The sequence below is a fragment of the Lissotriton helveticus genome, chromosome 3_1, assembly GCF_964261635.1.
Source record: "Lissotriton helveticus chromosome 3_1, aLisHel1.1, whole genome shotgun sequence".
Classification (NCBI taxonomy): Eukaryota; Metazoa; Chordata; class Amphibia; order Caudata; family Salamandridae; genus Lissotriton; species Lissotriton helveticus.
The window spans coordinates 1,051,368,965-1,051,381,919 of record NC_136061.1 but is presented as its reverse complement, the minus strand read 5'-3'; the positions used below and the strand labels follow the sequence as shown (position 1 = coordinate 1,051,381,919).

General features: G+C 41.5%; 1 protein-coding gene across 2 annotated transcripts in view; it reads left to right on the top strand.

The window, feature by feature from the left end:
- The first annotated feature begins 229 nt into the window (after window positions 1-229).
- The window catches only part of LOC144824860 (retinol dehydrogenase 7-like), a 322,966-nt gene continuing 310,240 nt past the window's right edge, over window positions 230-12,955 (top strand). The window contains exons 1-2 of one of the 2 annotated variants that reach the window (XM_078683842.1): window positions 230-520; window positions 9,038-9,156. In XM_078683842.1, the coding sequence (XP_078539968.1) occupies window positions 9,142-9,156 (15 nt within the window). In that variant the 5' untranslated portion in view covers window positions 230-520; window positions 9,038-9,141. The remainder of the gene's footprint in view (window positions 521-9,037; window positions 9,157-12,955) is intronic. The other variant, XM_078683843.1, reaches the window with a different exon arrangement.

The following is a 12,955-nucleotide window of genomic DNA, read 5'->3' as shown; positions in this document are numbered from 1 at the left end:
CGTGTGCTTCATGATTTATCACTATTATTTTCAAAAACATTATATTTTTAAATGATGTAAAACGGCATTGTCTTTTTAAAAATGCTGTTTAGGGTTTTCAGCGAAGAGAGAGTTCCAAGTGTCCCCTACTGGTTGCAATAACTAGAAAAGTGTTTTGTAATCTAATTAGATTTCCTTACTGAGACTTGACCTCTCCTGACTTTGAGATTAAATCGTTACAGGCAACAACGGAAAATCTACTTGGTATTAAAATAGACAGATTAGCGCTGGTGTGGAGCCGAGCATCGGCGGGTCATCAATGGTGGCTATTATGAAAGAATTGTACTTCTAAAAGGGGTTCAGTACTGTTACAGAACTCGACACCTTAATCGGCATGCTGCTGTCCTTATGTAAATGTTTGGTTCTGTCAAAGTCTCGCGCGACTGATACGAGGAGGCGCCCGTCAGTCTTCACGTCAAACATTGCCAGAGGCGGCTCACATCACGCTGCTCAAGCTGTCATCCGGATGTCTCGTCTAAATGTAAGTAAATGAGTTGTTTATTTGATATATCTTTACATGTATTTGTGAAATCTTATTTTTAAACAAATCTGTTTATCATCTATGCTAAAATGTTCGTTTTCAAAATGATTTGACAAGGGCATATCTTGTGGCAATGTTATGGTATATAAAGGGGTATATTTGTGTCCCGTTGCACCACGCAGTGTGGTGTATGTGGGATGCGAACCGTCCTCAAGTGAGAATTATAAAGCCACAGAAGGCCACTTTGTGGGGCCCGGAGTGGCTCCATAAATCTAGAGTGAAGCAACGCAGCGTGTTCCATTCTGCAGCACACATAGGAAGTGGAATATGCCCCGGGGGCTGTTTTTGGCACAAAAATAATCCTGCATGCTACATAGGCACCCTTGCACTATGTGCAAGTGTGCCTGCCTTGGTGCTAGGCTGCCAAAAGGCCGCCAGCACAGGGGAAAAGGCAGGAATGCTAGAATTGACTTAAATATGGCACATTCAGTCCTTTTCCTGTCATGCAGTGCAACGCAGTAGGGGACTTGCTGAGCTACATTGCATGACAATTTCGTAAATATGCCCCTTAGCATATTTACCAAAATTTGTGCTGCACGTTTCAGTTTGAACTTCGCGTGTGGGCCATTTTTAATGTATAGTAAATAGACACCATGTTTTGCATTGCATTGGGAAACAGGTCCATCACAAAACTATAGTAAACATACACTGATATGTGATATAGGTGAAAGTGCAGTAATAGCAATCAATATACACACAAAAAAAAACATATACATTTTAAGCCTATAAATCATTTTCCCTTTATTTTTTTAAACATGCATTAACATTTTACATTGCAGTTTAATTTATACTGTCTTTTATTAGTTACTTTTTTAATCTCATTATTTGAATAATTTAGGACACCTCAGTAAAATTAATGGAAAGCACGTCATTTAAAAGATTGTCTGCATTCACTTAAAATACAAATTGGAAGCTGATTGGTATGCTAAATCTCTGTGAATTTTGTTTTAACAAATTATTATAGATTTTCTTTTTGTTTTTTATTGCATTTACAAGGTACAAGTGCAAATAAACCAAATATTTTTAAACAAACTTTCAAAGACAGTATGTTCACCGATAATGAAGTCAAGGTTTGTCGCATAAGTCAATAAATGCCGAAATTATTTTTTCTTCTAAAAAAAGTTTCTATTATTGTTACCCTCTTATACTTCATAAATCACATGAGTCAGCACTTGTTAAAATTACGGGTTTTGTTTGGCAAAATTCAGTCACATCCAATGAGTCAAGAATAACACAACACTTTCAGGCAAGGTTTTTTTAAATAAAAAAAAAATACCCACATAAAGCCATGCTTATCAATTCACCAACAGTGTGTCCAAATGCACATGTAATTGTATTGTGTTTTTGCTGCAGCATATATTGGGTCACAAATTGGTTTAATACGAGTTTGCTAAATTGTTTAGTTTTGCTAAACCAACACCTGCTCATCTTTTTTAATTATGTTTATTAAGGTTTACAAATTTAGCATCCGTTATGTGCATCTAATCTACTATCTAGCAATTACATATCAATAGACTTTGGACAGGAGGTAAGAAAAAAGTTTAATCATATCAGTCTACTGTTTTGACAATCAAAACGGAATAGCAATATGAAAATATTGATAGCATGACCGACATACTCGTTCTAGTGGGGTAGTGAATTGTAAAGGGTAGTGCAGAAAAGTGGGTATCACCATATTATCTAAATGCAATTCAAATCTGACATATACATAAACAATGTTCATCCAAGAAATGTGTGCTCTGCCACAATTTTAACAAGCAGTACAAGAAGATTGAGTTGATGTAACCTGAGTACTAAATTATGTCTGTAATGGATACGACAAATGTTTGGGTCTACGGGTGAAGGATTAGTATATTTCCAAAAGATCATTACAGTATATTAAATCTGCAGGTGGACACCTAAGTCCTCCCCCATACACAAGCCACCATTCTCTTTGCTAGAAGCAGGACAATGAGGGTGAACCCTCTCACTGATTGTGGTAGGCCTAAAGTGTAACCCAGAAGGATCACCAGAGGCAGTGGTGCAATGGTTATTTTGATCACAGTAGAATGTACTTTAAAGACCTTGCAACAGTGTCCATTTATTCCCTTACAATTCCTGGCTAAATGTATGAAACCTGCCTCAACGGTTTTGCACCGGTAGAAAAGTAATCAATATTTAAATGGTATTGCAAGACCTTTAGAGGGGTATTCTAGACGTGGTGCAAGAATTTATAGTGAAGACCATTAGGTGCCAACGTCTTAGCTTGAGTGCAGCAATAGTGCTATTGATGGCATGTTCTGAATTGGTTTCCTGTCTGGTTCTGAGCTTGTGCTGTATAACAGGCGCCTCTGTCTGCATGGCATTATACACGGCCAGATGTATACATTGGCAGTGTGTATACTCCATCAAAACAGCAACAGAGTATACATACCACCAATATGAAGGTTTTCCGGCCCAATTAGAATGGAGGTGTACCTTCAGTTTGGCCACAGCCGAGGCTACTCCGTCTCCGCCATTGCCTAACTTCGCCGACAGCCCTGGGGAGTAAGAGCCAACAGAGAAATGGCAAAAAGTTTACCCGCCCAATTCAATGGGTAAACATGTAGTCATTTTTTACAGTTCCTTATTGCTGGGTACAATCTGGCAGAAAGGAACAGTAAGCTCAGTATAATGCTCCCCCCACCATGGAAGAAGCATCCCATGGAGAGGGGAGCATTACTTGTTTTCTTTTAAAAAATGAAATCCTGTTTTGGGAATTTCTTTTCGAAAAAAAAAAAAATAATGCTGTTTGCTGCCGGGCAGCATCCTTCCGATGCAGAGCTGAAGCAAACAGTTAAATGCATTGACAGAAACCTCAGTGAATGCGGTTCTTGCAGAATGCTTTATAAATCACCTCCATCTAGGCAGTCATTTGTAAATATGGTGGTCGGTCCTTCCAGCAAAGCAACGGAGTCATTTATTTGTTGTTCTGGGGGACTCATGGGCCATTCACCAGGAGATAAATCAAGGCTCACAGTCTAGTGATTAGATGAATGTTGGGTGGAGGAGTTCATAGTTTAGGCTCTTGAGGGAAAAATGAGTAGTTCACCTTCCATGTTGCCTGTTGCTGAGAATAGACTTAGGAATCTTCTGTGCTAGTCAAGAAAATGGCTATTAAGGAAAACATCTTCTAGTATAATCAGTGGCGGCTGGCACAGGTAAATGTGGTGTGGCAGGGCGGGAGCGGGGGAGTCGATAGACTAAGAAATTGGTATAATTAAATAAATAAATACTACCTATTCTGTCGTCTGTCGGCTTCCCTCCCTGTCAAGCCCTGCACTCCCTCACTGCGCTTACCTGAGCCGGCCGTCACTGGGTATAGTGATCCTATAGGCCTGTAGTTTACGAAGAAACAATCTACTTTTAGTAAGCTGATGAAAAGAATAGTACAAAAGTGGCTGTTCCAGAGTGTATAGTATTGGGCATGTCACTCTTCCATGGAACCCCTCCCAAGCAAATAGTGGGCAAGCAATTGAGTTAATCTCTGTATAACTTCATCATGGAGGCTGCCCTATTAAAGCATGCAGTGGGATGGGGTCCATGGTTTCACATTTAACCGCCAAGTGAGTTTTATGTGATGTGGAATGCAGCCAATAATAAGCAAATTGTGCTTGTGCACAATAATAATAAAGTCCAAAATCTTTGGCTGCCAGATCGCCCTGTCTGTACAGGAGGGCAAGAGTCTCCCTCTTAAGTCTAGGCAGTTTGCCAGCCAGTAAGTGTAATCAGATGAGATCTAAGGTTTCTGAATTTTTTTTATTTCATGGAATAGGAGTATTGGGGAAGGAGGAGTTGGCCTAACGGCTAGGGCGGTCGACCTCGTATCTGGGGAACCGGGTTCAAGTCTCAAAAATGACACTGAACATCCTGTGATTCTGGGCAAATCACATAATCTCCCCGTGCACAACAGAAATTAATGTGTCCTCATGTAACGCAACTGGTGCTATGTAAAGCCCTCTGATACCTGACACCTTCGGGTCAGGTTTGCGCTATATAAGAGTCCGTGAAAAAAAATAGTAATCATGTAAAGTAGTTTGGATAGAATAATCATTTTCATCGGGGAGATTCTGGCTGTCAATTATAAGAAAAATGTATTACAGTACTTGACTTATTCTTCTAATTTGGACTTTGCTACTCCATAGTTTTCTGATATGATAGTGGCACGTCGTGGCTAATCCAACTACCCAAGTATTTAACCAAAGTCTGACACCAAGGAAGTGGATATTCCAAATAATAAGTGAATGCAGTGGGGGTTACAAGAAACAGTGGACTTATTCCAGCTAAAAGTTATCCCAGATGGTATTACAGACAGCATACATTTCTTCATAACTGGACTATGATGTCTCACCGGGTTACAAAGATATAAAGTAATGTTGTCTGCATATAATGATATAATAATGTTACGCAACATAAAATTGAGGCCTCTTGTAGTGAGCAGTTGACGAACTACGCAAACCAACGGTTCAGTGCAATAGAATAACAAGAGGCTAAAGAGGGACACCCTAGGCGGGTGTCTCTCCTAAAGGGAATGAGATCCCATATTAACCCACTCATCTTTATCCTAGTATAGGGTTCCATATCGCGAAGACTGATGCAATCCATGAAACTTGCAGGAATCACTATCTAGTAAGTAGTAATATTTCCTGGATTGCTGGGAGAAGGGCACTCACAGAGTCCAGTGCCTCTTTGTACAATTACATGAGTCTGGGGGATGAGTCTAGTAAAACTCTGCCTTATATGATAGTTTGTGAAACCAAACCATGTGTTAACAAAGATGGCGATGTCAACATTAGGATCTTACATGTTTAAAGTAGTTATATGTTTGCAGTGCATCGCCCCCTGGAGCAGGCTATAACACCCCTGTGTGTCATTTACTTCTCGGAGGAATATAAATGGAGTGTTACATTTTATAAGGATAGCTGTACATAGCATAGGAGGGGAATATAGCAAGGGAAGGACATCTACTCCATTTGAGTGCACATTTAAATGCTGTGTGGGCTGTAAGGTGTGTTTCTTGAAGAAGTGGCACATCTATCTTGTGGTGATCTAAATAAACAAGTATCTTTTGCATTTTCATTCTAGGTGAGAAAATGAATCTTAGTCCCCCTCAGACTCATTGTGAACTAAAGAAATCACATCTATGGAAAATGTATTGTGCCTTGCTGCCAAGCATAACAAAAGTGTAAGCAAGTCGGAATCAGGTTGATATCCAATTTCAAAATCAGAATCCTGTCCAAAATAAGTCTGATCGCCCTCAAAGTACCATCCACACCAGCACCCCCAACACGCCAGTGAATACCACCCACCAAAAAAGCTCAAACATTAATGGCCAAGCTTAAACCCACCACGCTGTATAACAAAAATGGTTCAGGGATTCTCCCAAGGTGAGACATAAGTGTCAGGTACTTAGCACCCCCTCACAGGGAGGGTTTGCCTGGTAAAATGCAAATTATGACAACAAAGACATTGTGCTAGCTTTGAGAGCCTGAAGATCACATGAGTAATGATACATGCATATCTTATCATGATTGATGCAAATCGTGAGAGCACTAACCAATCTCCTTGTGCCAAGGCCTAATGCCCCTTTCAATAAGGGGTGCAGTACTTCCCCAGTAATAGAAGCATTGTCTAGTATTTTCTAAAAGTCCCAGTCAAATATTTAATGTGTAAGCATCTAGATAAGGTAATATCAAGTATGAGATTAATTGCGCAAGATACTGTGACCTACAGAAAGTAAGCCATCCTACAGACCACAGCTTTGCATTAACAGCAAAGCTCATCATGTCAAGCAACCTACTAGCCCTGGACGTCAATTCCACCCCATCATATAATTACTCTACTTTATTAAGAATTTAAAAAGAGGGTGTGAGCCTTTAGAAGAGCCCTATTTAGGTCTAGCTAATATTTGTTTGACAAAAAAGAATGGCACTGTGTGGTGTCGAAAATATATGGCGCTTGTCGTGGTGCATAATCTTTAACTGTGCAGGATATAACATTACATATGGTACACCAGCCGGTCTCAATTTCCACTTCAGGGGCAGGTATTCTCTAAGAACCTCCTGGATGGCTAATGAAAAATCAGGATAGATCGATATGTTGATTCTCTCATGTGATTATGTTGCTTTCTCATGTGTCCGTCTTAGCACTATATGCAATCACTAAAATTGAACAATCTAATCAGGATCAGATGAGGGGCAGTGCCAGGAGGTGGTCTGGGAGAACTGAGGAAAACTATCTGTGCCAAATGTTGTGATTGATAAATACACTAGCAATATACACCCAGATGAATGCACGCATAGCAGCGGTAGTACCAATAAATGCAATATTGATGTATGCTGTAACCTATGCAAGCACAGTTATGTCAATACCAGTAAATCCAATGTTGATGTACACCGTAACTTATGCAGGCATAATGACGTCAATATCAGTCAATGCAATGTTGATGTACGATGTAACAACTGTATGTATAATAATGAGAATATTGGTAAATATATCAATGACCGCCATATTACACGCAGCCAATCAGGACACAGAATGTACATTGCACGGGGTGATCGCATGCTCATCACATCGGACATCTGAACATGCATACACTGGCCCACACTAGCTCTCCACAACCTTGAGAGCCATCTGTGTCCCCCTTATCAGTTGATTGTACTTGTTGTTTATGATTATTATGCTTTTCAAAGAATGTCCAAGTGTTTTATTGTACCCATAAAATGAGTATATGTGTGGCCAAAACTTCTGTACTCCTAGACTGTCCTCAGATGCGCCTTAGTCGATACATACACGACTGCTGCGGTTAATTAAACCAACGTGTTCCTGTTTTGCCAAACGCCTCTTCTCTTTTCATTTATTTGAGGTAAATTCATATTCGAGCAACACAAATAAAGTTTTGAATGATGATTCGACATAGGTGACCAAACTACCAGTGTTTGTCTATTCAGGAATACCATCCAGGTGCAGATTGTTGCACCAGGATCTCGCCTACAGATCATTGTTTAAAGGTTCCTGTAAAATATGTGCCTCAGCAGCAGTCAGTCTCTTTTCCTGTTGGCCAATAGTCATTGTTGTATGGTCAACTCTAGATCTGAGAGCGTCTAGTTCATTATTGACAGAAGTGAGACTTTTATGCATGTAAAGGAGCAACGCCTTCATATCTGGGACTTATGCATTAGTAGTAATCTCCTGCAACGCCCCAGGTCTATCTGTGGATGAGGCCTTTGGGGTGCCTATAGTTTCAAATATGAGCTAGGACTGCTTAGGGCCATGTTAACCCATGTAAATGCAGCTAGTAGGGCTCACTTGATATAGAATGCAAGGTGTAGGGACCATCGATATTGCCATGTAATGTAGTAGCCAAATACCTCAATCCTCGAGAGGCTATTATAAGAAGTCCCCAGAGGCCTTTAGTTTATTATCAGGTGTGCTTGACCAACTGCTTGGTACTAATATTTATTTGTGGTCATATTAACCTAGTTGCATGTTGTATCTGAACAAACATAGCATAGGGCATCATAGACACAGATGAAATTGTCCGGATCCAATACCTAAAGGAGCTCCACTCCTTATTATTGAATTGGGTGGTTTCCACGCCCCAGCTTCTAGCCAAATATTGCATTTGCCCACTGGCCTTCAGGAAGCATGGGAGCTGATAAGGAGCCCAAGCGCCATGCTCATGACCATGATTATGTCTCTTTCTGGCCCAGCCAATCCGCCAGGGGCTAGTCACCCTGCCCCCCACCCCCAGCAGCAGAAAAATGCCGGGGAGCCTGAGCAGGCTAGTCATCCCATTCTGCCACGCACCTAGTCCTGATCCTGCACAAATGGTGGAAGAGGAAGAATCCCTATCAATGCCCCCAGTAAAATCCCATGTGATCGCAGATAGTGGGTGGCCAAACAAGCTTTTACTCCAGCACAGATGCCCCAACAGTGAGAGCTACACGTTGATGTTGAAGGGCTTGTTTATTGCATAGTGCCACCGGAGAGCTAGTCCCCAAAGCTCCCAGGTAGCACCTACGGGGAATCATGTAGTCCTCGTTGCCCATTCTCTGCCTTCACCTGGCAGAGTCACTCATCAGCACACTTACTGTCACAGGCAAACTACATTGGCCAAATTACACTGCAGGTGGCTCCAAAGTGGCAACACACCCCCACAAGCTGATAATAGGGCACACAAGGTCTCCAGGCTGAATCATGTTGAGGATTTAGAAGGCAAGTTTAATCAAGATGGTAATGGATGTTTACCACAGCACAAGGAGCCTCACAGAAGTGTGACCACCTTGGAATAAGGCACACAGGCACCCCTGGCACCAAAAAGATGCCATTTAGTCAATACCTGCTTATCCTTGTTCAGCTATTGTTGATACTATACATACTAAATTATACAAATAAGATTATCCATGTACCCTTATTATATCATTCCTCTTTTGTAAGGGCAAGAAGATACCAGTGTTGCATAAGGATTCTACCTTCAAATAACTTCTTAAGAGCTTATCTTCCACAGCAAAGGTCCTGACAACAAGAGCTTAACTGAGAACATGGAAGCAGCGATGGTGAGTTTATAGATTAGACCCATCATTAGACCCACAGTTATTTGTTGTTTGTTATAACTTGTGCGGGGGGTTATAACTGTGCCCGGGTCTTTAAATACTTCCCTTGAACCCTCAAATATTTGATTGTTGATTGGAGTTTATAGATTATCCAAATTCTGGTAAATTATGGCAAATGATGACATGTTGCAGGCTACAATGGTGCCTAATGCTTTTAAGCTTTACCACATCTATTTTTTACTGGCAAAGAAAAAGAAACTCAAGCAAGATTGCAAAGTTAGGTATCCAGATTTCTGCACCCTTTGGCCTGATGAAGGTTATCTTTATTAAAGTTTTTTTAAAATGATTATCCATTCACTCAGAACAGATATCGGGATTCATGTGGCCCAAACCCATTGTCTATAGTAATCAATTAAAAATATGTTCTCTATTAGAATCAGTTGGGCGACTTGTGGGTCATGGGTTTCATGAGGCTTAATTAAAACACAAACACTGAGTCCTGGTTCAACAACAAAATCTTAGTCTTCAATCAGGGATAAACTGTATTAGGTGAAAGTTGCATTTTAGGTAGACTTACAGAGGGAACAGTGGCTTTCTCTAATGGATAATTCTGGCTGAATATTGGTGAAACAAGAATTGTTTAAGCTACTCCACAGTCAGTGTTTTAACTAGTAATACTACCCAAACAATGTAGTGATTGAACTGCAATGGTTTAAGGAGCAAAATTAAATTGTTGTGATTGTGGTTCTTTAGAGGAAGAAGTAATCTGTCTTTATTTAAAAGAATGCACCCTAAAGTACTTAGGGGTATAACAGGGCCCCATAAAGCTCTGGTGATATTAATGGGCCCATATTCCTGAGAACTTGTCCTTCAATTGTGTCCATTCACAACTACAACGCACCATCAACACCACCTTCAAAACAGGCACCTTCCTAGATGAATGGAATCATGCAGAAGTCAGACCTCTCCTCAAAAAGCCCACAGCTGACCCCACCAACCTCAAAATCTATCAGCCCATCTTGCCCCTCCCCTTTCCAGGGAAAACAGTCAACAGGTAACTGACAAGATCAATTGAAGAGAACGCCGTACTCGACCCGTCCCAATCCGGATTCCGAACCACTCACTGCCACAGACAACATCTGCAACCTCCTGGACAAAGGCCACTCCACACCCCCTTTCCTACTCGACCTATCAGCTGCCTTCGACACCGTCTCCCACTGCATACTAGTCGCCAGACTACACAACTGAGGCATACAAGGAACAGCCCTGGACTGGATCTGATTATTCCTCACTGGAAGAAGCCAAAGGATAAGACTCTCACCCTTCCTCTCTGACCCCACAAAATCACCTGCAGAGTCCCACAGGGTTCATCCCTGGCTCCTCCCTCTTCAACATCTACATGGTCCCCCTCGCAGCCATCGTCCGACAACACGGCCTCAACATCGTATTCTACGCTGACAAGACCCAGTTCATCCTCTCCCTCACCAAAGACCCCACCCCTGCCAAACTCAACGTCCAGAAAGGAATGCAAGATGTCGCAGTCTGAATGACCATTAGCTGCCTGAACCTCAACGCCGACAAAACAGAAGTCCTCATCCTCTGTACCACCCCTTCTGCATGGGACAGCACCTGGTGGCCGACAGCCCTCGGAAGCCCACCTGCCCCCTCAGAACACGCCAAGAACCTCGGCATCGTGCTCAACTCATCACTCACTATGAACCGACAGGTCAACGCCATCACCTCCAGCTGCTTCAAGACCCTCCGCATCCTCCGCAAGACCTTCAAGTGGACCCCCCCTGAGTCAAGGAAGACAGTCACCCACGCACTCATCACCAGCAGACTGGACTATGGAAATGCACTCTACTCTGGCATCAATAAGTCCCTACTTCGCAAACTCCAGACAATACAGGACACCGCCGTCAGCCTCATCCTCGGCATCCCCCGACACGAACACATCAGTCAACACCTACGAAGTCTCCACTCACTCCCCATGGAGAAAAGAGTCACTTTCAAAATCCTCACTCACTCCTACAGATGCCTACACAACAACAGACCCGGATACCTTGACGACAGAATCAACTTCCACGTACCCAAAAGAAACCTCCGATCTTCCAACCTCGCGCTGGCCGAAACCCTGCGCATCCACAGAGGCAGAGCAGGCGGAAGATCCTTCTCTCACATTGCAGCCAAGAACTTGAACGAGCTACCGGCAGACATCAGACGCACCCCCTCCCTGAACACCTTCAGGAAGACCCTCAAGACCTAACTCTTTGGGCTAAACAGATCTGCGGACCACCCATCAGCACCTTGAGACCCTCACAGGTAAGTAGCGTGCTTACAATTCCCTGATTGATTGATTGATTCAAGTCTTTTAAAGGGTATCAACTTCTGTAATAAATCAGAAATCTCAAAATAACCTTTTGTGCTGAATAATGCATGAATAACCAGAATACTGTATTATATAGATGTTTTGAGTAAGAAGAACAATATCCAAATCTGCTAAATGATTCCTTGGTTCAGAAAACTCACACTTTTACTCTCACAGCTACATAGATGTCTGCCTCAGCTGCTTGAAAAAGTAAAACAATTATTTTTCGAAAAGTAGCAAAAAATGCTCTCACAGCTACATAGACTTCTTCCTCAGCTGCTTGAAGAAGTGAAAAACTATGTTTCGAAAAGTAGCAAAAAGAGACATTAAGTAAATAATTAAATACTTTCTGAAATACTGAATGTTATTTCTTGTTTTACAAATCAATTTAAAATGATTATTTTTACAAGATGTGTGCAATATCCACATTTGCGCTTTTCAGAACTTTTTAAGAAATCCTATCATCTTTGGTAACTTCACAAAAATGGTAACCTTTTGAAATAAAAGACTAAAAAATCATGTCATGTAAGGAATACCAAGTTATTAGATACAGTCAAATTTGCTTTATTCGAGGTAAAAAACTCATAAAAGCATAATCTATTTAAAACCATTACATCCATAATAGCAAGGTTAAAAGATATTTACAGCGTCATAAAAAAAAATCATTTTTTTTGCTTCCTTTAAAAAGAGATAAAGCATCGTGACTTCAACAATATTAAAATTCATCAATAAAACATCAAAGTTCTTACATTTATAAAACCAATATAAGGACAGAAAGACAGGGTCATAGCATTCACATTGGCTGGTTAGAAAGACAAACAAAGGCCTAGGTTCATCACATCAAGCCTGCTAATATACAAGAGCTTTCCTTCTGATAACCCATGCCCAACCTAAAAATTTGGCAACTGCCACAGCAATAGTTGGCATAGAACTGGTGCAGATGATTCTTAGAGCCACATCACTCTCTCTCGTGCCGAGCTGTTTGCACATAGCCCTCAGCGAGACACGTCGAGGGATTGAGTAAGCCCCACACACAAAAAGTAGGTGGGCAATGGTCTCAGTGCAGTTTTTACAAGCTGGGCAGACATGAGAATTGCCTTCTGCCCATCTTCCAGTTAGCGATCTAATTGGGAGAGACCCCACTCTAAGCTGGAAGTATGGCTTCCTATCCTGTGGTTTAGTTATGATGTCCCAATAGGACTCAAGGGATGGGGAAGCTTTTACTTCCAGGAACCGCCCCTCCAAGGAGGAAGGATCTGCTTCGTTCTAGTTCCGACATTCTACCATTTCCCAATACTTTGTTTTTATAGCAGCTTTTGTCGGAAACTTGGCCTCCTCTGGTTTCTCCCATAGCTCAATCATACCCAAGATCCCCAGTGTTCTGGACAAATCTTTTAGCCAGCCTATCTTGTGGAACTTATCACAGTTAATTAC